The 25,256-nt window shown below is 45.6% G+C and overlaps 8 protein-coding genes across 8 annotated transcripts; 4 read left to right on the forward strand and 4 right to left on the reverse strand.

Annotated features, from left to right (window-relative positions):
• Positions 1–211: 211 nt before the first annotated feature.
• Positions 212–994, reverse strand: F5B22DRAFT_652771 (uncharacterized protein; the record flags this gene model as incomplete). The annotated part of the gene is made up of 2 exons (XM_047979664.1): positions 212–671; positions 741–994. 2 exons carry the CDS (start codon positions 992–994, stop codon positions 212–214), a joined length of 714 nt encoding a protein of 237 aa, XP_047824639.1.
• A 4,258-nt stretch (positions 995–5,252) lies between these two features.
• On the forward strand, positions 5,253–6,313 carry F5B22DRAFT_58589 (uncharacterized protein). The gene is made up of 3 exons (XM_047973525.1): positions 5,253–5,663; positions 5,835–5,878; positions 5,958–6,313. Exons 1-3 carry the CDS (start codon positions 5,395–5,397, stop codon positions 6,137–6,139), a joined length of 495 nt encoding a protein of 164 aa, XP_047824640.1. The 5' UTR covers positions 5,253–5,394; the 3' UTR covers positions 6,140–6,313.
• Positions 6,314–7,220: 907 nt separating this feature from the next.
• On the forward strand, positions 7,221–10,230 carry F5B22DRAFT_58618 (mitochondrial small ribosomal subunit Rsm22-domain-containing protein). Its single transcript, XM_047973536.1, has one exon. The coding sequence runs from the start codon at positions 7,270–7,272 to the stop codon at positions 9,772–9,774; it is 2,505 nt and encodes an 834-aa protein (XP_047824641.1). The 5' UTR covers positions 7,221–7,269; the 3' UTR covers positions 9,775–10,230.
• On the forward strand, positions 10,231–12,560 carry F5B22DRAFT_58619 (tetrapyrrole methylase). Its single transcript, XM_047973539.1, has 2 exons — positions 10,231–10,992; positions 11,055–12,560. Exons 1-2 carry the CDS (start codon positions 10,686–10,688, stop codon positions 12,461–12,463), a joined length of 1,716 nt encoding a protein of 571 aa, XP_047824642.1. The 5' UTR covers positions 10,231–10,685; the 3' UTR covers positions 12,464–12,560.
• Positions 12,561–12,570: 10 nt separating this feature from the next.
• On the reverse strand, positions 12,571–13,946 carry F5B22DRAFT_58623 (uncharacterized protein). The gene is made up of 3 exons (XM_047973540.1): positions 13,669–13,946; positions 13,289–13,544; positions 12,571–13,231 (listed from the first exon to the last, which is right to left on the reverse strand). Exons 1-3 carry the CDS (start codon positions 13,772–13,774, stop codon positions 12,679–12,681), a joined length of 915 nt encoding a protein of 304 aa, XP_047824643.1. The 5' UTR covers positions 13,775–13,946; the 3' UTR covers positions 12,571–12,678.
• Positions 13,947–14,831: 885 nt separating this feature from the next.
• On the reverse strand, positions 14,832–15,879 carry F5B22DRAFT_58657 (uncharacterized protein). The gene is made up of 2 exons (XM_047973558.1): positions 15,226–15,879; positions 14,832–15,129 (listed from the first exon to the last, which is right to left on the reverse strand). The coding sequence occupies exons 1-2, from the start codon at positions 15,481–15,483 to the stop codon at positions 14,965–14,967; spliced, it is 423 nt and encodes a 140-aa protein (XP_047824644.1). The 5' UTR covers positions 15,484–15,879; the 3' UTR covers positions 14,832–14,964.
• Positions 15,880–16,377: 498 nt separating this feature from the next.
• Positions 16,378–18,309, reverse strand: F5B22DRAFT_652777 (putative MFS transporter; the record flags this gene model as incomplete). The annotated part of the gene is made up of 6 exons (XM_047979665.1): positions 16,378–16,935; positions 16,992–17,473; positions 17,532–17,700; positions 17,762–18,078; positions 18,140–18,189; positions 18,251–18,309. The coding sequence occupies 6 exons, from the start codon at positions 18,307–18,309 to the stop codon at positions 16,378–16,380; spliced, it is 1,635 nt and encodes a 544-aa protein (XP_047824645.1).
• A 3,948-nt stretch (positions 18,310–22,257) lies between these two features.
• Positions 22,258–24,696, forward strand: F5B22DRAFT_652778 (bifunctional catalase/peroxidase; the record flags this gene model as incomplete). The annotated part of the gene is made up of 2 exons (XM_047979666.1): positions 22,258–23,050; positions 23,255–24,696. The coding sequence occupies 2 exons, from the start codon at positions 22,258–22,260 to the stop codon at positions 24,694–24,696; spliced, it is 2,235 nt and encodes a 744-aa protein (XP_047824646.1).
• Positions 24,697–25,256: the final 560 nt, after the last annotated feature.

The raw sequence follows: 25,256 nt of genomic DNA on the forward strand, positions 1-25,256 counted from the left end.
ATGGATAATTTCAGGTTTCGTTCGATAGCTTAAAGTGCAAGCTGTAGGTCGCTTTCTTTACGAAGGGTTTCTATGATTGTTGGTGGAGAAATGAGGGATTTTTTTTATGTGCGTACGAAGGTCAAAAATGTGGCCAGGTTAATTGGGTGGCCAGGTCAAGTGGGAGATGCGTTACAGAGAGAAATAAATATTGAAATGGTTCTAGCCTGTCTTAACCGTCAACCAAGGCAAGCAAACCTGATCTATTGTCTGACCTCTTGACTCCAAATGGCTCGAGAAGGCTGTTGTCCATGCGCACAAATACGCGAAGGTCTTTTCTCGTCTTCCCAGCTAATGGGCGAGTTGTGTCAGAAAGTTTCTTCGGTGTAGGTTCTGCTTGATTCATACGGGGTGGGTTGCATTCAGAGGCGCGAGTAGCCTTTGCGTACGCCAGTTTCTGGGGCCCTCCGCCTGTCCGACACGCCGCCGAGTCCGGTAGGCGGCCGCCACGCCCAAGCCATTTATTCAGGCAGCCAGCAAAGAAATTGCTGGATTCCACTGCGTACGGGTATAGTTCTGTGCCAGCCTTTTGTAAGGTCTTGTCGATTACATCGGCATAGTCCTGGAATAGTCTAGTCTTTGCCTTGTATAGCTTCCGGTCTTTCTCGAGGGCACAAGTGACTTGATCGCGACTGTCGGTGTGGGCCGTTTCGGTACCCTTGCCGCGCGTTTCCTCGTAGTCTCCTTGTTCCTCAGCTCACAGTTGTTTCGATCCATTGTAGTTTTTCACGGTGTTATTCCCATCCTTCCCAGCCGGTGGTGAAGGCGAGAAGATGTCGGTGGTAGTAATCAGTGACGGACTACTAGTAATGTTTTCGAGCAACGCTAGGTGGAGCGCGTTCGGGGCTGCGGGGTCAACCGGTTTCTTTGGGGCCCGGATAGTACCCGGGCCGCTGTCCGTATCGCCGCCGGCAGGCGCTGGTGTGCCCGGCAGGTCGTTGGACCTTGAATTCATCTGGTTGATCAGAGTTTGCATTAACCGGCCTAAGTTAAGCGGGTACTACGTCACTAGTGGATTTGCTGTGAGAATTGGGGTAAAAAAAGGTGGACAGAGACTTATGGTGAAGTGCATATCCAATACAGCAACAGTTCTACATTGGGTCCTCGTTTGGGCGTGTCAGGGATTGGTTCGGAATGGTCAAGTTCTGCGATTCGTCTATGCAGAAAAGGCTTGATGTAGGCCACATCTTAGGTATCCCCTGAATGGTGACATAGGACAGTAACTCACTTCATGATGATGTTGTTGATGGCAATAGCAGTAATAGCATCCGTGAGCAGTTACCCCACCTACCACATATGGTAGATGAACACCTCTCTGTAGCCGTAGCTAGCTTAACACCCTTCTCAAGAATAATCAACAAGAATCATCAAACACAGGAATGCATTGTGCAACCTTCGGTTACTAGTAACCACCATATATTTAACCCAACAAATATAGAAGGACGAGGCTAGATCTGTAATAGGTCCTACATTGGATATGCAGTATACAGCTGCTAACAGTCCCACTTTAGCTGGCTACGACATTTACACATTGTATACATTAAAAAATGCACCTAAATTAAGGGTCGGAAGGTATAAGGTTGTTATAGGTTATTAAACCGCTCCTTTTTTTAGCTATATATTCTAAAAGTATAACTTCGATAAAATTACTAAGTTTTATATTTCTTTAACTTCGAAAATCTTTAAATAGATTAATTTACGTACAATTTATATATAAACCTGTTACGATTAAAATTATAGCTTTATTTTTAAACTAGCTATTTATTTAAATATTTACTTCTATAATACCTTAATTTAAAATATCCTTAAGATCCTATTTCTAACCTATTATAACTATTTTAAACTATATTAACTTAGTTTTATCGTTTATATTTAAAATTATAATAGCTTTAAAAGTATTATTATTATTTAGAATTATATCCGTAAAAAGGTTATTATTATTATTATTACTTTTTTAATATTTTTTAGTTTAGGCCCGTATTCTTTTAATAGTTATTCGTTTTTTTCTTCCATTTTATAATTATTTATATAGTTTTTACTTTAATTATTCCTTTTTTAAAGATTTTAAATAATTAAAGTTAAAGTTTAACAGTTATAAAGCCCTTTATTAATTTAAATATATAGTAAATAATTTAAAGGTATTTTAAAGGGTAAATATTATTAAATAAGGTCTTTTAATATATAGGATAATAAAGGGATCCTATATATTATAATAGCTAAATTTTAAATAAAGTATATTTTAAAGGTTATAATAATGCTAAAAGGGGTTAACTTTAATATAACTAATGCTTATAATAATACTATTTTAAGTATAAGATTTAATCTTTTTTAAAATATTATAAAAGTAAAGAAGTTTATATTACCCTTTAATATTATAATTATAAGGTAATAATGGGGGGGAAGGTAAATATTTTAATTATATAATATATTATTAAACCTTATAATATTTAATTTATAGTAAAGTAAATACTTTTTAACTATATATAATAATAATATTATTTATTTAAATATAGCTAATTGTTTTTTAATAAAGTTTAATACGTTTTTATAAAAGTATAGTAAAAATATTCCTATATTAAGATATAACGAACTTTTTAAAGGTAAGATTTAATATAATAAGGTTAGTTTTAGCTTTTAAATAAAATAAAAACTTTAAAACGTTATAGATAAATTTTATAAATAATATAATTTATATATTATAATTATAATATTATAAAGTATAATAATTAACTTATTCCCTTTTCCTTAATATATATTACTATTGGATATATTAAATATAAGCTTATTAATTATAGCTGAATTTAATTATTATATATAATTAAGCTTTATTGAATTTAGCTTTAATATAGGAATAAATTATATAAATCTAATAAAGGAAAAAGCTAATATATATATTAAGTATTATTATTAAAAAAAAGCTAAAATGAAGGAGCTTTATAAAGTTATTATTTAGTTAAAAAAGGAGGTAGTTTAAAGGATCTATATTAATTTTTCCTTTATTGTTTAATATAACCCTTAAGCTAACCTATTTCCGTTAGGTTTATAATATAATATTTTTATTAATATAAAAAATATAAATCTACTATTAAACATTAAAAAAATAAAAAGCAAAAGTAGCTTTAAATAATTCTTAATAATTAATAAAGATAATAATTAATAAAAAAGGGTGTTTATTAATAATTAAACCTTTAAAAAGATTTATAAAACTTATAATAAGGAAATTAAAGCTATTTTTATCCTTTATAATAAATAAAGTAAAAGCTAAAGGTATAATTTAACTAATATTAATAATATTATTAATAATAATTAATAAAAGGTTAAACTAGTTAATATAATAAATATAGTTAATATTAATAATTTAAAGCTATTATTACTAATATTTAATTATAAGTTTATATAATTAAAAGTAAAGATTAAATTAATTAATACCGTTTAAAAGTTTTTTATTATTATAAAAAGCTAATATACCTTATACCTTATAATTAAAAACCTTATTAAGGAAGGTTTTAATTAAAGTAAACCTATTAAGATTAAAGTAACGTTATTAATATATAACGTTAAATATATCTTTATATATAACTATAATACCTAAATAGGTATTTTTAAAAGAATATAATATTTAACTAATTTAAATATTATTATTATAAAGGTTATAAATAAAGTCTTTTTAATCTTCCTATAAAATTTAATTAAAATAATTATTATAAGTAGAATTATTTATAAAATAGCTATAGGTATTATTAATTAAATAAAGTTAAAATATTTAATAAAAGATATTAATTTAAAAGGAGGTTAAAGTTTTATACTATTAATAACCTACCTTTTTTAAAAATGCTACCTTTTTATTAACGATAGTTTTACTTTCGAAGGTTCTTAAACGGTTATATTAAATTATATAATAATACGGTATATTATTTTTATAATTCGAAATATTATAACGAATAAAGCTATATTTATAAATAGTTATATAATTATAAAGTAATATCTAAACCTTTTTAACTATATTAAATAGTAAGCTACCTTTAGTACCGCCTTTAAATATATTTAAAATGGTTTTTAATGTTAAAAAAGACGTAGGAGGTATATAATTTAATATAATTAATAAAAACATCGTAATAATTAATAAAAAAGGCCGCATAGGTAATAAAAGTAATAAAAGTATTAAAAAAGCGATTAAATTAATAGATTGTAAAAGTTATTAAAGGTTAGAAATTAAATAGTAGATTTAGCCTTAAAAGGTATAGATAGTATAGGGAAAACGGCGTTAGTAGGGCGCTATAGGCCTGTTAAAGGCCCTGCCAGGTAGTAGCAGCTATATACTGCACATCCAGTGTGGGACCTATTACAGATCTAGCCTTGTCCATATAGAATGAAGTCGAGCAGGCAGATATTACATCGCGGTTTATTAAGGAGTTCGAGTCAGGCCTATACCCAGATGACCTGGTTCTCAAGCGCAACCTCGTGAGCGGAAACGCCCTACCAGTCATAGTTGGTGGCAGCTGAGTTTTAAAAGTATCAGAATATTAGCATAGGACATCCGGAGCCGGCCCCTTGGTAAGTTCGTGTGATGCTGCGACGGAAGTGTTGAAATAAAAGAGGCTGGTGCACTCCACGCCCATGAGTAAGGTGTATATATACACGACAGATCTCCCGTCCTATGGTCCATACCTTTTGATTTGAACTACTCTGAATACAACCAACAATTCCTGCCATGCATGCAAGTAAGTATCACCTCCATTTCTCTTGACAGGAACCGAGTCTCATGATCCTCTGGTATTTCCTCGCATCGTATCAGGGGCACGCGGGCAGGATACGGGAGGAGCTTCACGCAGTTGACACGAGCGATATCAAATTGGTCAGATTCAGAACGGCAGTCTTGTAACCTACCTCCAAATAATAGGAATACTAGGTAGCATGTACACTATCGCGATTTTTAAGCTTTGCGTAAGCATTTTAATCCTGTACCACGTCGACGACGGGGTACACTTAGGCCCCGGCTCCTCTCAGGGGCTTAGGCTATCTAGATCGGAAGCTCGAGGCCACCTAGGTTGTTTACTAAAAGATACTTAGACAATATAGTAATACTACGGGCGGCCAACATATGGTGGCCTCGGAAGCTCGCTTCGAAAGCTCACCTCGCCCGCATGCATCGGATCCTCGGATCTTCGCTGGGTTGGTACACTAGCTCCTGGCAACATACTTCGTAGGACTTGCGTCTTGGCGGGCGCTTTGGTGAACAGCAACTCATGCCCAACGACTAGGTATATAAATGGCCGAATGGCCGTATAGTTATTCAACTTTTCAGCAACACCATCCATTTCTGTTCCCTACCGCCAAGCCACTCAATCAATCACGATGGTCAAGTCCCTGATCCAGCTTCTAGCAATTCCCGCCCTCCTGGCGGGTCTCGTGCAAAGCCATCCAATGGACGTCAAGCGAGACCAGTACCCTGATTGCCCTCTTAGGGTTGAGATACCTGAAAACACCTTCTATAACATCGGAGACAACTGGGAGATCAAATGGGACCCGACAGGCATCCCTGACGGCCCGCTCAACTTGATCATCCAAAGCCAATTGGTCACGCCCTTTTACACAGGCACCTATTACAATCCCTGGACCGGGCAGTATGTTGTTTCCTGTAGCGTTTATCTCTCTGCTTTTATGTTGCGTGTATCTGGCAAAAATAAAAATAAACCCCTTTTTCGGACCACGACATATTTTAAGGGTCACGCGCGAGCTTTAATTACTACAATACGTGTACACTGGTGCTATCAGCTGCTAACTCAAGTTTTTAGGTATGTCGATGACTACTCGTATGATTCGGCTTACGTTAGAATTCGTTAGTACTCACTCTGCTGCCTGCTTGGTTGAGCCAAGATCGATGTTCATTGCTGACCGCAGAATCCGTGTACTAATAGCGGACCCTCTGGTTTCGTCGGGAGGCTACACCTGGCCGATCTCTATCATCGGTCGAAGTAACCATACCGGTCCGGAATATAGATATGCGGCTTACATATCGTATACCGTGCTGTATACTGATCATGGCGATGTTAGCAAGAGCTGCTCGACACCCGAGTTCCATGTTACGACCCCAGCTTAAACTCGGTCAAGCGCGGAATGCATGAGATTATCAGATGTGATGTTACTTGGAGGATCAGGGCCGAGGAAATAACTTCACCCTTACATCACCACATGTCCAGGAATACCTACTAGACACATACGGACCATATTCGCAACGCCTACCAACAGCCGCCACGTTGGCAAGATACTAGTTTAAACTGTATATAGTTACTCTTCACCATCTATTCGTCGATTTCGAGCCGTTGGATCAGCTAGGATCGATTGATTTTTTCTAATCTTCTCTACGGTTAATGCTGTTCTTAGGTGGCTTTCGTGGCGCTCTCACATCGAATTCGTTTACTTATATCGATGTAAGCGAAGGAATGTACTAGTAAGCTAGCTGCAGGGGTGCACAGGTTTCCCATACAAACTTAAAAAATTTAATAAATAAATAAATAAAGTAACTAGCTAACTTTTTAAATATTTCAAGTTTATCCTCGCTTTTAATTGATCTAGATCTTGCAGTCAAGTTCAATCGAATAGAAGTATCAGGTGCAAAGGAGGTTACTGGCATGAGAGCTTTTATGGCAATCGGTGGCCATATGGGCAAAAGTCACTCTTATTTGGATGACCTCGAGTTCTTCTGGGTTTTATTCTAGACTTTTGTTCATTATGACAGAAATAGCCGTAGCCGAGAGACTGATTTTACCGAGTAGAATAAAGTAGATAGAAAAACAATAAGTACCTAGGTGTTAAGAAAGCGGTAATTGATGAGGGGCTTCATTTATACGGCCGACGGCTACTTTACAGGCCAGTACAAGCCTCTGCGGACTTTAGACCTCGCATTCAACATACATGAGACGGGTCCTGAAGCTATGCAGCTGACGACACTCAAATAGCTATACCTCGCCGGCTCGAGTTCTTAGTTAAACGCACGGCTACGGCTGTGGTTCCTACGATAGTAGGTAGCCTGGTTACACGATTCTGAAATGGACGTTGGTACTGTGGACGGTACCATTGCGAACTGGTGGAATCTCTTAGTCTCCTAGCTCCATTCACCCCTGTCAGTTCCTGCACGAACTAGGCCCAGAAAAGGCAATGTTAAAAACGGTAAAAATGATGCCGCCGGCGGCGAATCAATCAACTTCGATTTCGCATCCTGTGTTCTGAATGAAACACGCCATCACCGACACAATTCTCACGATGCTACCGGTTGCGAGACGCCAGAGGCCGTCGTGTCCCCACTATAGACGACAGCTCTTGAACCTCCTCGACAATGCTTTCGCTCATGCGCAGCCAGATGCGATCGCCCCTCCACGACATCGATCTGCATTGCATCCGATAGCACAGAGATCTCGTCGTGCCACCGCGAGATGTTTTTCAACCACAGCGTCTACATATCAAGATGTAAAGCCCGGGGCCAGACCTGAAGCTCAACCGACTGCCCTACCCGAGACCAACCCTCCAATATCCGACTACGATATTGAGCTGATGGTCCGACAGACAAGGCATACTTTTGGAGACACTTTACCAAAGGGATACCTCAATGATCAAGAGTACAAGCTTTATGAAAGACTTTACGGCCCACCCCTTCGCGAGACGCAACCTGATGATGTGGGAATGCCTGTACAGGCCGATTCTGTACAAGACGAATATGCCTACGAATCCTCCGACAAAATCTTACTACGAGAGACAGAAGACGGTCAATTTGAGGAGGTTGTCTATGAGACCGACGAGATTTCTCCTTCGCACCCTGCATCGCTATCGACCGAGGATGGCAGCATGATGACTAATTCTACTCCTGGAGACATTTCGCTGCAAGAACTTCCATCTGAAGCCGGATTTACCTATATCAACGCCGTTGCAAAAAACCAACGCGAATTTAATGCTCTGTTAAAGCTGCAAAAGGACTTTGAAGCCGCTTCCCTACGACCATCCAGAGAAGAGATTGAGGAAGAAGAACAAAGAGAAGAAGAGGAAGACGAGGAAGAGATAGAGGATGAAGATGAAGGGGAGCCCGACGCGACATTTAGGGAGCCAACCGACCGTGTTCACGAATTTTCTCAGGCTGGTCATTGGAGGACCAATCCAAGTACTCTACACCTCCCAAAGGCTGATTTCGTTACACCCATTACTAAACTACTGGATCGAACTGATATCAAACATATCAAAGAAACCGCAGAAAAGGCTTTTGGTGGTCCTGGGCTTCCATTTTCTGTAGCCACGCCGCCATCGAAGCGAAACGCCGAACAGAAGCCGGTTCCTATCGCTGCTGGTCACCATAAGATGTCAGAAATCGAGGCAGATGCTTTCATTGCAACCCTGCTGCCTGGCATGTATTCGTCGGTGATGAGCATCTTGGTCGAGGTTCGAAAACGACTTGGATCTGATTGGATGACGCAACTCATGTCGCGAGGCAATGGTGAAGGACCGCGAGTGCTTGATGTTGGTGCTGGCGGGGCTGGCTTAGCTGCTTGGGAACGGGTTCTACAAGCTGAGTGGGATACAACCTATGAGAAAGGCAGCATGGAGGCGAAAAGGCCACTGGGCAAGAAGACAGCTGTTGTGGGCTCAGAGCAACTGCGACAGCGTATTTCACGATTCCTCCATAACACCACATTTCTCCCTCGATTACCAGACTATTTACATTCAGGTGATCATCCTAACAAGTTAGATGGGGGTGAAGCTTCGTTACCAAGGAAACAATTTGACGTCATCATCGCATCTCACCAAATGATGCCCATCAAGGAAGGCTTTAGGCGGAAGGCAATGTTAGATAACCTTTGGGAAATGCTTTCGCCCGAGGGTGGTATTCTCATATTTCTAGAGAAAGGTCATCCCCGGGGCTTTGAGGCCGTTGGTGACGTGCGGGCTCGTCTGCTGGACGAGTTTATCGTGTCGCCCACTTCAGATCCGCGACCCGAGCCCATCGAACTCGAAATCAGACGAGAGCGGGAACCAGGAATGATCATAGCACCCTGCACTAACCACAAAGCGTGCCCTATGTATCTCACGCCTGGGCTAACACCCGGTCGAAAGGATTTCTGCCACTTCAGCCAACGCTTCATCCGGCCACCGTTCTTACAGAAGGTGCTGGGCGCGGCTCACAGAAATCATGAAGACATAGATTTTAGTTTTGTCGCGGTTCAGCGTGGCACGTTGCCCGGTGCCAAGGCCGTCACATTGCCTGTCCAGGGAGCCGATGCCACGAACAGCGCATTCGGTGGATATGAAAATTCACCGGACACTCCCGACCCGCTGTCACTACCCCGGACTATCCTACCGCCGATCAAGCGACAAGGACATGTGACATTAGACGTGTGCACGCCAGCCGGCACACTAGAACGGTGGACGGTGCCTAAGAGCTTCAGCAAGCAAGCGTACCGAGATGCGCGCAAAGCGAAATGGGGTGATCTCTGGGCTCTAGGGGCGAAAACCCGCGTGACAAGGCCGGTCCGGCTTGGAAAGGGCGGGGTCGTCCCCAACGATGGTGGTATGAGGGCTCAACATGCAGCACGAGCTGGCAAGACGCGGGTTATTACGCTCGATGCTGATGCCGGTGGTATCTTCCGCGCGTCTGAAGCAGCCAAATCGTCTCTTACCGAGAGACGAACCAAAGGTAGCAGGAAGGGCAAACGCACCAATCTCATGAAAGAACTCGACTTGGAAACGTAACATGTAACAGCGGGATATCTGTATCAACATCTGTACAAAAGTGTATTCGACCAGAATAATCCGGCTTCTGTTTAACGGTTATGTATTACCGGCGGTATCTAGGTCTAACTGCTATGAAGAAATGATATACGACATAATTCATGAACCAGGTACCTAGCGGTGACAGTACTTGACAGCAGTCGCAGAACCAAGTGCACAGGATTCATCGCCCTTTTTTGATATCTAATGACATCCCTTACCTCCCAGCAGATAGTTCCCTCTAAAAGCCAAATTGTCCATAGTATCAGTACCCATGATACATCAGTATATACTGTTCTTCTACTGCAGGCCTCATGGCGCTTCGGCTAGATAGGTAGATTGCTGTCGGTTGACTGCTTTGTGAGAAATCTAGAACTCGTCGATGGCACGACTCAGTACTCGCATCTCCGCCACCAGCCCGCGGGGATGTGCATTTTTGTAAGCCGCGTCTGGTGGTTGGCTCGATAAGCCCAGACGACAGGGAAAGATAGCCGGCATCTCCACATAATTTTTTTTCTAGTCGGCCGGCTCGGCGGACATGCGACATCGCAGGCCCTCATCCCACCATCGACGGCATCCCACTTCGCGCGTCTTCCTCTGTAGTGTGCCCCCGCGACACATGCCATGTTGTTACACAAGACGCTCCACGATATATGTATTTATTCACTCCGGCATGGCCAACATCGCCTTCGACTGGTCAACTCTTTCTTTTTCCCCCCAATTCGTTTAGCTTTCAGGAAAGGAAAGCAGTCGTCGGCCACGATCCTACTCACTTTCACTTACAGTTGATGACCAATCTTGGCAACCTCTAGTCTACTATAATCATAAATATTAATTAGTTAGGCGTGGTATATGCTCTCTTAATTCCCCTCCCTTTCCAAGTCGCCCTCGAAATGGCGCCCCGTATCTCCCTGCTTACTGCCACAAACGCAGAATCACATATTCATTTGATCGTTGGCTCCAACTCCTTGGCTGCTGCTCGGTGCGGTCAGTCGCTAGCCGCTGGTGCATCGCCCATACTCCTTGCGCCTGCGGCCACTGAGTTTCATTACGCTCTTAAGCAAAGAGTAGACGATGGCGAGGTCAAGTGGGTGCAGGAGGCCTTCCGAGAGACTCACCTCTTTACGCTAGGAAGGGGTGACATCGGCCACGTGGTAGACGCCGTCTTCGTCACTACCGGCTCGAGAGATAATGATCTCGGTATGCTATTTGTGCCCTCGTGCTACTCACAAGGTGTCTTTGATACTAACCCAGAAAGTAAGCCGCTCACATATCCTCCCTCTGCAAGCGGAATCGTATCCCCATTAACGTTGTCGACGCACCCCACCTCTGTTCCTTTTCGCTCCTCTCCACCTACACCGACGGTCCTCTCCAAATCGGCGTTACCACAAATGGCCGCGGTTGCAAGCTAGCGTCCAGAATACGCCGCGAGATTGCCGCATTGCTCCCTCAGAACCTTGGGAGTGCTTGTCTCAGGCTAGGTGACGTTCGCAATCGAATACAGGAAGAAGATCACCTGCTACATCTAGCCCAAACCAACAGTGGTGAGAGCGATGACTCAGTCGACCAGCCCGCAACATTCAATAGCCTAGTAATCGAGGCCGACCTCGATGCCGCCAAGAACAGGCGCATGCGGTGGTTGAGCCAGGTTTGCGAATACTGGCCACTGAAGCGGCTGGCCGCAATCACCAATGACGATGTATCTGCTATACTACAGTCGTACGACACCGTCCGCTTGCCTGAACCGATCGGCAAGCCTTCATCAACAAATCAAGTCCAAAGCAAAGGCCGAATCATCCTTGCCGGTTCAGGTCCTGGACACCCAGATCTGTTGACTCGGGCCACTCACAAAGCCATACAAAGCGCCGATCTCATCTTAGCAGACAAGCTCGTTCCTGCCGGTGTCATGGACCTGATACCTCGGAGGACGCCCGTCCAGATTGCGCGCAAATTTCCTGGTAATGCCGACGCCGCTCAGAATGAGCTCCAGGAGATGGCTATAGCCGGTGTCCGAGAAGGTAAGACAGTTCTACGGTTGAAGCAAGGCGATCCATACATTTATGGACGGGGAGGCGAAGAGGTAGAATATTTTCGCAACCATGGTATGGGTGATAAGGTAGTTGTTTTGCCCGGGGTTACTTCCGCTCTTTCGGCGCCTCTGTTCGCCAATATTCCCTCCACGCAGCGAGATGTTGCCGATCAGGTTCTCATCTGCACTGGTACCGGCAAGAAGGGGAAACCGCCCGTCCCACCCGAGTACACGCCAACCCGCACAGTCGTATTCCTCATGGCCTTACACCGCATAGCAGGGCTCGTTGGAGAACTCACTGAATACCCGAAGACAGAAGACCCGACATGTGAAAACGAAGCTAGTTCGCCGGGCGTTCAATCGCATATTAGCCCACCATCAAGCCTCAGACCACTGTGGCCCCGGAGCACACCGTGTGCTGTTATCGAGCGGGCAAGCTGTCCGGACCAAAGAGTGATTCGGACTACATTAGATAAGGTCGTTGAGGCGATCGAACAAGAGGGCAGCCGACCCCCTGGTCTTTTGGTCGTCGGACACGCCTGCGAATTCTTAAACAAGCCGGAAAGTGGTTCCGCTTGGAAGGTCGAAGAAGGTTTCAACGGTTTAGATATCATGGACACTGTACAACTAAGTGCCGCGTAGTTCTGGTTGCGGGCTGGTGTCAAAAATATTTCATTGCGCACTATGAGAGCACTAGACGGCGTTGATGCATATATCTAATTCGAACTACCTGGTTTACATTGTTAGAACAATCTACCTTACAGCTATTCCCTTCAACGCTCATTCTACTCGTCCGGCCTTCACGTCGCTCCGCTTTCCCTAATAAACTTCCAGGAATGATGATTAACCTAGTTTATCTAATCCCGGTCCTCCGGGTGGAAGACCAGGCAGCGAACCTCAATACTCTCACGAGAGGGGGCGTCAGGCTTAGAACTCGGGTCAGAGAATGCTGTGTGAGGAATGCGCCGGGCGCGGCCGTCCGTCTTGCTGTCGAAGCATTTGATCAGGAGCACCTCCTGGGGAGTTAATCCCTTCTTATAAAACCAGCGTTGTGTAGGCGCATATCGTACCCCAAGTGTCTCGCCCTTGCGGTTAGGGTAGATCAAACCGATAGGTACAAGCTCCTCCTCGCTCACGCTGTGCGCGTCGGCCACAGCTAGGGGGTCCCGCTCTACCGTTTTGATAGGTCGCCATACATTGATGATCTGGACGCGGCCCTTCAGAAGCTCCACTGCCTCCTCGGCGGGGAGGTGGTGCGGCACGCGGGATAACGAGGCCTCGTACGACTGGTCGATATGTACACGGTTCACTGGTCCGCGCAGATTAATGTTGTTATCCTTTTTCTCCCGGCTATCTGTCGACTGGCGACGGATTGTGTGATCGAAGATGAAGATCTTGGAGGCCCCCGTGCTAATAAGGACATTAGTACGAATGAATTTCCAAGAGATCTCCAGTTCATGCACTCACACGTCCTTGAGCAACTGTTCCGTCTCCGGATAGTACACGGCCTTGATATGCTCGTCGTCTGCGAAGTCCTTCTCTTGTGCAACATGACGATGGATCTGGAAGCCCTGCTTGTCAAGCGTAAACTCCGCCTCTCGCCCGGCTATGTTAGTGATCTTGACGGTGTGAGGTGCAGCGGGCCTCTGATATGTCTGGGGCTTGTCTACGTAGGTAGGTTCCGGGGGTGAACCGTCCTCGTTGTCCTTGAAGAAGTTCAATACTACGTTTGGGTAGTGTCAGCTGATACTCTTTCAGGGGAAATGGACACTAGCTCAATAGGCACTCTTGTGCTCGTGCCCGTGACGGCTTGGGTGGGGAGGATATTGGTCCAAGGGCTAGCTTACCGGTTTCCACCTCACTCGGGGATGCAGACCCCGATGCGGCGTGTAAACCCTCGACGAAGTAAGCCGGGAGACTGCCTGTTGGTGCTTGAACGTCCGCGGATGCCATTGCGATCTTAGTACTTTTAAGAATTGGAGATTGTATCAATCCTAGTCTGTGAACTGTTGAGTATGGGATAAGGCCTGAGGATTACTAGTATGATATGAGAAAAGTTCGTTTGCTCCAAATGTACAATTATCTGCACTTATATATACTCAATATATTGGCTGTTTATCAGTGATCTCGCAGTTAACCCTGCCGATTGGCCTGCACGTCCAGTTGGACGACTCGGCCGTGTCGGTTCCCCGCAAGCACGTCACCAAGCTCTGAGGTTGCGACGAGGTGTGTTGCAGCCTATTGCGCCCTATCCCGTCCAGCCATCGGGTAAGGACGCATTATAAATCAACTGACATTTGTAATCTCTCCCCAATATATCGTCCGATTTTAAGATGGGGGATAGCTTGAAATTCATGAGTTGTTCCGTCCCCTGACACTCTTATACCGTGATGAATATTCACCGCCGGATCCACCGGACACATTGTGAAGACACAACGCGGAATTCCGCTCCGACTCCGCATTCATACAAGGTTCATTAGAGACGGCTCTATATTCAAAGTTGAGTTTACTTGGAATCTTCACTTGGCCTTTCATGGGCAGCCTTGTCAGTAAACCGGCATTGTTACTAGCCTCCTTGCAATGGCACTGGTGGTTTAGTGTGGAAGAATAATCAATTCGTTATGGAGAAAACATGTAAGTGAGATGCACGTCTGGTTGACCTCGCGTATGGTATGCCTCATCCTGTGGTTGTTCCCGTGAGAATGTGGTTTCGCACATCAACGACATTTGTAATCTTCCCCTTCCCGTGAAACATAACGCCATATCCCATCATATCAGATACCATCCTCGAGATATTGTGTCCGAAACTCTCAGTTCCATTCCCGGATGATGGAACATACAAAACATACGCTCCTAGAGAAGGCTTGTCTTGATGCATCAATGACCATCGAAAATAAAACCGCCTAATTCCCAGAGCGAAGTTGGAAAAGAAATAAAGCTTTTTGGTCCTTTGGGCCTCATTCGTAGTAGCTTTTTTTTTCTGGATTCATCCGTACATTATTTCTAGACTAACCACCTCTGTTGTGTTGAGTTGATCTCAATTGTGCTCACATCGCTCGCCGTCCAGACACAGATATTGGCTAAGTTGGTGTGCTGGTTTCCAGTCTTGATTTGAGTTCTCAACTCCGGTGTCAGCTATTCGCCTATGGCGACTGGGATTTTTCCTTGTCTGCCATCAGCACCAGTGTGTCGCAAGCAAGTCTCTTCAATTCATCGGTATCCGTTGAGCCAGTTTGGATGATATCAGGTTCATTTGCAGGCCCGTTCTTTGCCGGCGCCTTCTCTTCTGGTTTCTGCATGAGGGTGCACTTCCTTCGTGTCAGCTCTCATCATCTTGTACGAATCCTTAACTAAGTTTCTAACACAAGTACGCGAGTATTATTATAGGGTGTGAGAAAACTTACGTCCATCCAAGACTTCTTTGCGCATCTCTCACATGGGACACCGTATCGATCTGCTACGCATCTCACGTGGGCAGCACGGCACGATGAGCAGCTTCTGACCGTCCGCTTGCCCCCGATTCGCTTTCTTCTCCTTCGCAGTGGTGTACTTGGTGGTGGATTAGACCGTGCCTTTGGGAGTTGCTTGAGAGGAGTTCTGCCATCTTTTGCTTTGCCATCGACCGTGTCATGAGCACCACTACCTTGGTCTTTCGACTCCATTTGTGCAGTTGTGTGTGAATATCCGATAGAGTGGTATCCAGCTGGTCACAGTCTTACACCACGATTGCGGCTGCCGGGCTGATTGTTTGTGTTTCCGGCATCTGCAGAGATGAATCTGGTTTCGCGTTCGTGGTGAAGACACGATCTCAGCGTGCTGTGTCTATATATACATGACGGTAGGCTAGGTTCCCATATTTTTTTCCTCCCAGAGGCGTTACAATCCGATGCGACGCACAAAGACCGCGGGTGTGGTTTTTTTTAAAGGAATTCCATTGATGTATGTGAGTTGCCTTCGCAGTTAAACCCTATCTTTGACATGCATTCAAATCGGGATGTAGCAGACTCACTGGCTTTCAGACTATCTTGGTGGATTGTTCTGCTGCACGTTTTGAACAATAAAGGAAGTCGGCATGCAGGATATCACTGCAGTGGGGCCAGTTATACAATGAACATCAAGCTCTGATCCTGTATATTGACCTAAAATATGCGTGGCGGTTGTGCGTATTCATTATACATGCAGCTTGTCCACCAAACCACCGAGTGAAGATACAGATTGGAAAAAGAGTCGGCTTTTTTCCAAGACATAGGCTCATACCGGGCGATGACACTGAGCTAAACAATGAGTCTTGGTCTCTCGCAGGGGCCTTTGCGACGAACAGATGTGACAGTAGTATACAACGGCATTACGAAAACCAAAAGGTTGTCAATTATACGACTTAGCTGCTCGCCTTCACTCTGTATGATCACCGGGCAGAGATGTAGTGGAGGTCAATCATGTTATCATAACCAGGATTCAGACGATCTGGGTAAGATGCCTACTAAATTTGTGAGGGCCTCGGAGCACCAGATATGCAATTAAGAGCCATATCGGCCCTTACAAATTTAGTAGGCATCTTACCTAGTGCCAGTTGATCGACCATGTAACTTAGCCAGCCAAGACGTCGACATAAACCGCCGAATGCGTTTCCCCCAAATCATGAACACGATGAGAAACATGTTGTTGGCGAGTAGTATCGAACCGAAGCCAGCAGATATCACAGCAGCGTAACTGCTCTGCGTGATCCAATCCAATACCTTGAACCCCAGTCCCAAACTGACGAGCTGCTTGCCAACGTTGATAGCCATGAGCATCTCTGAGGTATTCTGGTAATACGAGTCCACAGCATAGGCTAAGGTGAAACTGTAGTAGAAGAAGCCACACCAAGACGCCATACCAGCACCGAGAAAGTATCCTATCCAGTGCAAGTTTAACTGAGCAGTTAGACCGTAGACAACCAACCCGACGGGTCCAACGATCATTGCCGGGAGCATGACGCCCAATCGCATCTCTGCTTCTCGGATGCCATTGTTGCGGCGCGTGAGGTATGCTGCCAGTATGTCTGATGTAGGTGTGAAGGGAACGGCGAGCAGGAATCCCAACACGCCGCCGACGGAATGAATTCCAGATATCGACTATTACAGCGGAAAATCAGTAAGAATTCGGATATGCGAGCGCAAGTGAGGCTTACCGCGGGCCAATTATAAGGTGGCTCTGTGATCTTGATCGGGAAGATGAAGTTGAAAGACAAACCACCCAAACCGATGATGATGCCGAAGGACGTGATTACCCATAGCACCTGGGGGACGAGGATGTAGGTCATCGATCTCCAGAGCAAAGTAAAGAAGGGTACCGTTCTATCTACACGTCCTCGTGGACTGAGGGTGGAGAGGAACGATTTACGCTTAGGGACGATAGTCGCTTGCTCGACGGCGAACGATTCAGGTTTCTCTTGGCTTGAAGCTGCGTTTGCCGAGTCGTGGTCTTCATTCGCCATACCCGTATCAGCCAGGTTTTCCCTCTGGTATGATGTCTCCTCAACGAAAAAGAAGGCCAATATAAAGAGTGCGATGGCGAAAGCCAGGATGACGTAGAAGAAAAGTCTCCATGAATACTTCGTGGGGAGCATATAGGCTGCCGGAAGTGTGGCAAGTGCCGCAAGGCACAGTGCAACTAAAAGTACGCCGATTAGTCACGGGACCGCGATCGATCAAAGGAGTGTTGCCATTACACGTGTAATATCCAAGTTGGTTCCCGCGTTCATGTAGAAAGAATATGTCGTTGACAAGCTGGACCGGCAAGGCTTCACATACACCAGCACCGAGGCAGTGTATAATCCTAGCCGCCAGGAGCCCATTGAAGCTCGTTGCTCGTGAACAGCCCGCAAGGCCTGCAATAAACTGCGCGAAGAAGATGTAAGCATTTCTCGGTGGCATTGGTAGGGGATCAGCAACTACTTACGGCTAGCAGCGATCCTAACATGACGGGCCTTCTTCCAAATCTCAGATAAAGCGGTACCAGCAACCAGGCTGTAAGCCCGTAGGCTAGATTGGGGTAAGAAATCAGAGTAGAGGCCTCTGCCTGTGATACGTTGAATGTTTCAGACCACAGCGTAATGTAGGGGCCGACGCCCAGCAGCGCAGAATTACCGAGGAAAGAATAGATGCAGACGATTATCAGAATCATAGTCTTCTGGCCCTTGGACCATTGGAGAGGATCATTGGGGTCCTCAGCTGGCACGGGGAATAGTGCTTGGCCATAGCCAGTGTCATCTCCCTCTAGTGGCGCATTAGCGAGCTGGAAGAGAAATTGATACTTTCTTTCACGAGTACTACTGACCAACTGCTTTGACGTTGACTGTGCCGGGGATTTCTCCTTCGTGGGCATGACTGTAACAATCCGTTAACGAACACAACCCAGGTCGGTGTTATCACGCAGGACAGGAATCACCTGTGAACAAGATGAAGGGTTGGGTTATTGGAACCCTGTTCACTCAAAGTATTCGCCATGCTAGTTTCTTGCTATCGCACTGTCCATTCATAGTAAAGAGAAGGTGTATTATGAAAACGATTGCTCTAAAGTGTCCGTTCTGCGGGCGCTGGTCTAAATACATAAGCTGAATTCATCCTGAGAGCTTGCTTGTAGCTAGCTGGTGGTGATATTATGGTAGATATTGGAACGTAGAGTTATCTTTTCAGGCAAAAGTACGGGCAAGTCACAGCACATGGTTCCGCCAGGGGCGTATCGAATTTTCTATAGGAGTGTCGTGAATCTATTGGATCGGCAGTCCAAGATGTCGTGGGGTCCCCGGCACTTGTTTGCATTTACCCCGCGACCCCATCCCATGCCGGTTCTCGTCCCGCCAGCTGTGGGCACCCTCGTGTCATCTACCTGGGTAGGCAAGCGCAGCTTGTATGCAATGCGTGGAAGCGAAGGATATTATCCGCGGTGACGGTTACGCTACACAAATCAACCGACGCCGATTATCAGCTCATCATTGGACAGCGAATTCTCTGGAGGTCAAGGCGTCGGTTGCATAAAGGAACCCGTCACGTCGACGTGCCGAGGTCTACTTTTCATTTCCCCTTTTCAGCTAACTGGAAGGGTTGTCTCTCCTGGTGCTTTGGGTAGCACCGGGGCCTCGTTGCGGCAACTTCCTTTCTATCCAGTCTTGGTCTCATTTGAGAAGTGTCGTTCAGATTCACATTACAACCCGTCGGGGTACAAAGGCTTCAGCCCATTCGGGTTCATTTACCAATTCGAGTAATTTCAGTAGGCTGGGACTCACTTATCGAAATGCCCAAGGTTTATGTGAAACAATCTGAAATAATATGGCCATGTACTTATGATCACGTTGGAAACTATTCATGTGTATATTCTTATTAAACCTGTTCGGCTTTAAACTTTATAACTTTACATACTTCCAGAGCGTAAGCCATCGCATAGGGGGTAAAGAAGGGCTTAACTGATTATAGTCTCAATGTTTTAGAGGCTAAATAAATGTGTTGCCACTAACAGGATTGCATATTCATTATAGCAATAGTACTCCTTGGATATACCCAGAGCTAGAGTTTATCTAAACTGTTTTGTGCTACTCGCCCCGATCCCAAATGGCACCTCGAATCCATATTATTTATAACATTATTCTGCGAGCCTTCATAACAATCCATAGTCTCCGATCCAGGTAACGCTTCTGAACCGCCTGAAAGGGAAGTGAGGTCGCTTCTCATTAAGTAGGTTCCACCATGAGGTCAAGAAGCTGTTAAGTTGTACAATTTATCTCCTACAGGCGCCCTGCCAGAAGTATTGTACTAGAAGCTGTGTAACAGACAGCGTCTATAAGATAGGTACACCATGCACCAGATAATAATATGTCCAACATCTTGATGAGAACCCACACTCTTATGTCCCTCGATGAGTCTCAAAACTGAAAACCACGGTCGACGGGCACAGTTTACGTGGTCGATGACTCCTCAAAGAGCCTGTGGTTCTTGCATATGGGTATATGTTCTTGTCAATTTTGGTAGGGATATTTCTGAATATGGTGCCTGAGTCTCGAGTACCTTATCTGGAAGAAGAGCCGCGAATGTCGAATGACAAGAGACTGGAATAGTGTAGGTGCATACCTCAAACATGGCTTAGTCAGTTCTACTGAATTGTTTAAGCGATGTGGAACGATGAAATGATGAAACGGAAGATTCGCCTTTCTTTGCCAGCCGCAGATGTACTCACAGTGGGATGCGGACGGTGCGGAGGGGTGGAGATGATGCGTGATGCAAGTATGTAGGTATTAGAGAGAAGGTGCGGACGAGTGCGGGCGACGGCGGCTTTCACCGGCCGGCAGATACCTACATACTACTTAGGTATATATACTACAGTACTGTAGGTACTTTGTAGGTAGGAAGTTACTTTAGGTAATTACTTGGTACATATGTAGTTAGCTTTGGTTGTCCTTACAGTAGTCTGGCCACTACCCCACGTTGCGATTGCGGCGGGGCTAACTCAGCGACGAATCGCAGCGGCCCAATTAGTACACACACTGTAATACACTGTGTATGTATACTCTACAATACTTACGAAGTAAGTAAGTAAGTAAGTACCTATGTTACTGCTATGTAAGCAAGCACGGAAGTACCTTAAACATGCGAGTATCTTGAGGGTCGAGAGAGGCGAGAGAGGATGGCACGATTGGCACGTTGGGGCGCTGGCGTGTTGGGACACCCTGCGCCAAGATCAACCGGCCCACGACTTACTGTAGCTAGTAAGCGTCCATCGCGAAACGCTGTGGCGATCAAAGCGGCGCCGGCGTCTTCTTCGGTCTTCTTCGCTTTGTCTTGGTGAAGACAAACATGCTCGCATGGGATGAGGGGCCAGAAGAGGCCAGAAGAGGGGTAACCAGTAGCAGCACACTGCAGATAGGTAGATCCCATACCCCTTCTGCCCTCATACCCACCACAGACCATCACAGACCATCACAACCATCATACCCATTCTACCCATCATACCTGATCATACCCAATCCGCAGCCAGCAAGCCGAGCAAGCCAAAAGTCCTGACCACAGCAGCAGCTCGAATACAGTGTAGTAGAGCACAGTACATGGTATACATAGTACCTATCTGTCTGTCTGAGACCACCTGAGCCACCACAGATCGAAAACGTGGCACAGAAACCAACGCTATCTCTCCGGTTTCCGAGCAAGCGCCGGACTGGGCACCGGACGAGACTCGGCCAGACGACGACTCGGCCCACCCCGTTCGCACGCCTCGAAACAGCTCGACAGCCCTTGACCTGCGCTTACCTGCCGATTTCTGGACCATCTGACGAGCCGTCTACCTACTTAGATACCTAACAGCCTTAGACTACCTAGCTAAGTATCTACATATGTAATGAGCGGCGGGATGGGGCCGCCTTTGCAGTGGCTCCTACATGTAATCACCCCTCCAGACCCGACCCCTCCTGTTGTCGTCCGTGTTCACGACATCGTCACTGTGTGTATATACACATACATAATTGTGTTGTAGGTTGTTTGAGAGATTAGCTAAGGCACCGAGAATACCGAGTTGGGAGTCGATAGCCCATAGATTTGCTACAGCTGGAACATTTAATCAATACTCTGTGTATATTTAGATACAAAAATAGGTAGTACGTATCTGTATCTATAGGTAAGTAGGTAGAATACATACTATGTAAGATGTTCGCCAGGGGACCGAGACATGACCCCGCTCGCACCGAGCATGGAACCTGGAGGATGGAGCATGGAGCATGGGTGAGGCGTACTACCGAGCATCATCATCAACCTGCTGTATCTAGATACCTCTACCTCCTTACCTACCGGTACATACCTAAGCATGGTGTACTTATCCTGACCTGGCCTGACCGAGTGCGTTGCAGGATTCCACGTACAGTACAGCATCCGGCATGCCGTACCAGAGCCGTTCCAGTCGGACCATCATCCATCAAACCCAACCGGACCTCCTACTGTATGTACAGTCTATGTAACTAACATCTGATGAGCGGAGAGACGTTCGTTGTACTATGTGTGTATGGCTGGCTACTATGTACCTACTTACCTGGTGCTTACCTGTGATACAGTGCTTGTATGTGCCCCAGCGTCACGCAATCGCCCGATGGCCTTTCCGTTTCCTCTCCCTCGTCCTTATAAAGTGCGGGGTTGACCACCACCCTACGTCGTCCTCTCTCACCTATCCAACTCCTCTCCTTTCTTCGTCCTTTTCATCACATAGGATCCTCCTACTGCATCTCCTTCTGCATCTCCTTCTGTCTCACCCCCGAGACTGGTATGATAAAGCCTTGTTCGCGCATTATCATCGCTTGCCGCCAATTGCCAGTCCCACGCCCGTGTGCACTTGCATACTTGCGTGAATCTTGCGCGCAAGCCCCAAAACAACAACACACTCGTCGTCTCTTTCATACCTCGAGGAGCCGTAGAAGCACCATGGCAGAGTCTCAGTGTCCCGTCAAGGCCAACGTCGCCGGTGCTGGTACCCGGAACAAGGACTGGTGGCCCGAACAGCTGCGCTTGAACATCCTCCGTCAGCACAACCCTTCCTCCAGTCCTTTAGATCCAGACTTCGACTATGCCGAGGCCTTCAAATCTCTCGACTATGCCGCGCTCAAGAAGGACCTAAATGACCTCATGACGGACTCTCAGGAGTGGTGGCCCGCTGATTTCGGTCACTATGGTGGTCTCTTCATTCGCATGGCTTGGCATAGCGCCGGCACCTACCGTGTCTTCGATGGCCGTGGTGGCGGTGGCACCGCCCAGCAGCGCTTTGCTCCTCTAAACAGCTGGCCTGACAACGTCAGTCTCGACAAGGCCCGCCGCCTGTTGTGGCCCATAAAGCAGAAGTACGGCAACAAGATCTCGTGGGCTGATCTGCTGTTGCTCACTGGCAACGTTGCTCTAGAGTCCATGGGCTTCAAGACCTTCGGTTTCGCTGGCGGCCGCAAGGATGACTGGGAGGCCGACGAGGTCCCCTACTGGGGTGCTGAGACCACATGGCTCGGCAATGACATTCGCTATGCCAAGGGCCGCGCAGGTCTCGCCGGTCATGGTGTCGTCTCTTCCGACGAGAACCCCGACACTGGAATGCATACTGGTGAGCTCGAGAAGCCCTTAGGAGCTGCACACATGGGCCTTATCTACGTCAACCCCGAAGGACCTGATGGCGTACCGGACCCTGTTGCCGCAGCCCATGATATCCGCGATACATTCGCCCGCATGGCAAGTAAGTGCGACCTGTGGAGCATATTTCCTATGTACTGTCTTTAGATTTGGCATACGACCAGCTTGGTTATCTCAGCGCCCTCGTCTTTAAACCTGTCACTTGGCTCTGTCAGCCTCGTTCTGTCTTACGCATGCCATCCACTGAACGCTTTCCACCATCACACTTTTCGTTTGCTTAGATTTCGCTAAACTTTGTACCCCACAGTGAACGATGAGGAAACCGTTGCTCTGATCGCTGGTGGCCATACCTTTGGTAAAACCCACGGCGCAGCCCCCCAATCGCACGTCGGTAGTGAACCCGAGGCCGCTTCTCTCGAGCAGCAGGGCTTTGGCTGGAGCAACTCTCATGGTTCTGGCAAGGGTCCGGATACCATAACTAGTGGTCTAGAAGTTATTTGGACCAAAACTCCCACGAAGTGGAGCAACCAATTCTTCGAGTATCTCTTCGGCTTTGAGTGGGAGTTGACGAAGAGTCCGGCCGGTGCGCACCAATGGGTTGCCAAGAACGCTGACGCTATCATCCCTGACGCCTATGATCCCAACAAGAAGCATTTGCCCAGGATGCTGACCACTGATCTATCACTCCGTTTTGATCCCGCCTACGAGAAGATCTCCCGCCGATTCCTCGAGAACCCGGACCAATTCGCCGACGTTTTTGCCCGTGCCTGGTTCAAGCTGCTGCACCGTGACCTTGGCCCATCCGTCCTCTACATTGGTCCCGAGGTTCCCAAAGAGGAGTTGCTGTGGCAAGATCCGATCCCGGCCGTAGACCACCCCCTCATTGATGAGCAGGATATTGCCGCTTTAAAGAAGGAGATCCTAGCTGTCGAGTTGAACACATCTCACCTTGTCTCTCTAGCATGGGCGTCCGCGTCTACTTTCCGTGGCAGTGACAAGCGCGGCGGTGCCAACGGGGCTCGCATTCGTCTTTCTCCTCAGCGGGAATGGGCTGTAAATAGTCATCTGCAATTGGACAAGGCCATCGCCGCACTCGAAGGAATTCAAAGCCGCTTCAACGGGTCAAGCGCGCCAAAGAAGGTGTCCATTGCCGATTTGATTGTGCTCGCTGGTGTCGCTGCGGTGGAGAAGGCCTCTGGTGTCTCAGTGCCCTTCACGCCCGGACGAGCAGATGCATCGCAGGAGCAGACAGATGTTGAATCTGTCGGCCACCTAGAGCCAGCCGCTGACGGATTCCGAAACTATGGCAAGTCAACGCCTCGAGTGAAGACAGAAGCCATGTTGGTGGACAAGGCACAGCTACTTAAACTATCTGCTCCTGAAATGACCGTGCTGTTGGGCGGCCTGCGTGCTCTTGGTGCCAATTACGATGGATCAACCGTCGGAGTCCTGACCAAACAGCCTGGTCTCCTTACGAACGACTTCTTCGTAAACCTGTTGGACACCAATACGGAGTGGAAGCCTACGGGTGCCGACAAGGAAACCTTTGACGGTTTTGATCGAAAGACGGGCGAGAAGAAGTGGACAGCATCGCGGGTTGACCTTGTATTCGGCGCGCAGGCTGAGCTCCGTGCTATCGCAGAGGTGTATGGCAGCTCGGACGGAAATGCCAAGTTTGTGAAAGACTTTGTGGGAGTATGGAATAAGGTCATGAACCTAGATCGCTTTGATTTGTTGGCCCGCCATTGACTGCATGGTCGGGAGGAATCAAGGCAAATAGGGCAACAGGTTTTCAAACACAAATTATAATATAAATAATTAAAAAAAAATTAATACTTTAATAATAAAGAAATTATATAAAAAGTTTGTTTTTTAATATATTATTATAATTAAGAATTTAATTATATTAAAAATATATTTATTATTATAATAAATAATAAATAGGAGTTATATTACTTTAAAAGGATAAAGTAATAATATTAAAATAAATAAATTAATTAATTAAAGGTTTAAAAGTATATATATTATTATTAAATAAATTTTACTTTCCTTTTAAAATATATATTAATAATTTTATAAAATAAATTATTAAAGTTAAAGTTAATTTAATTTAATATATTTTTTATTTAATTTAATTATTTAATTAATTTAGCTATATTTTTAACCTTTATATATATATTTAAAAATATTTAAATAATTATTTATATAATTAATTTAAATTAATTTAAATTTAAATTATTAAATGTTTTTATAATATTTTTATAAGTTTATATATTATAATTAGGGTTATTATAAGCTTTATAATATTA

The sequence above is a fragment of the Xylaria bambusicola genome (assembly GCF_022495145.1).
Source record: "Xylaria bambusicola strain CBS 139988 unplaced genomic scaffold F5B22scaffold_113, whole genome shotgun sequence".
Taxonomy (NCBI): domain Eukaryota; kingdom Fungi; phylum Ascomycota; class Sordariomycetes; order Xylariales; family Xylariaceae; genus Xylaria; species Xylaria bambusicola.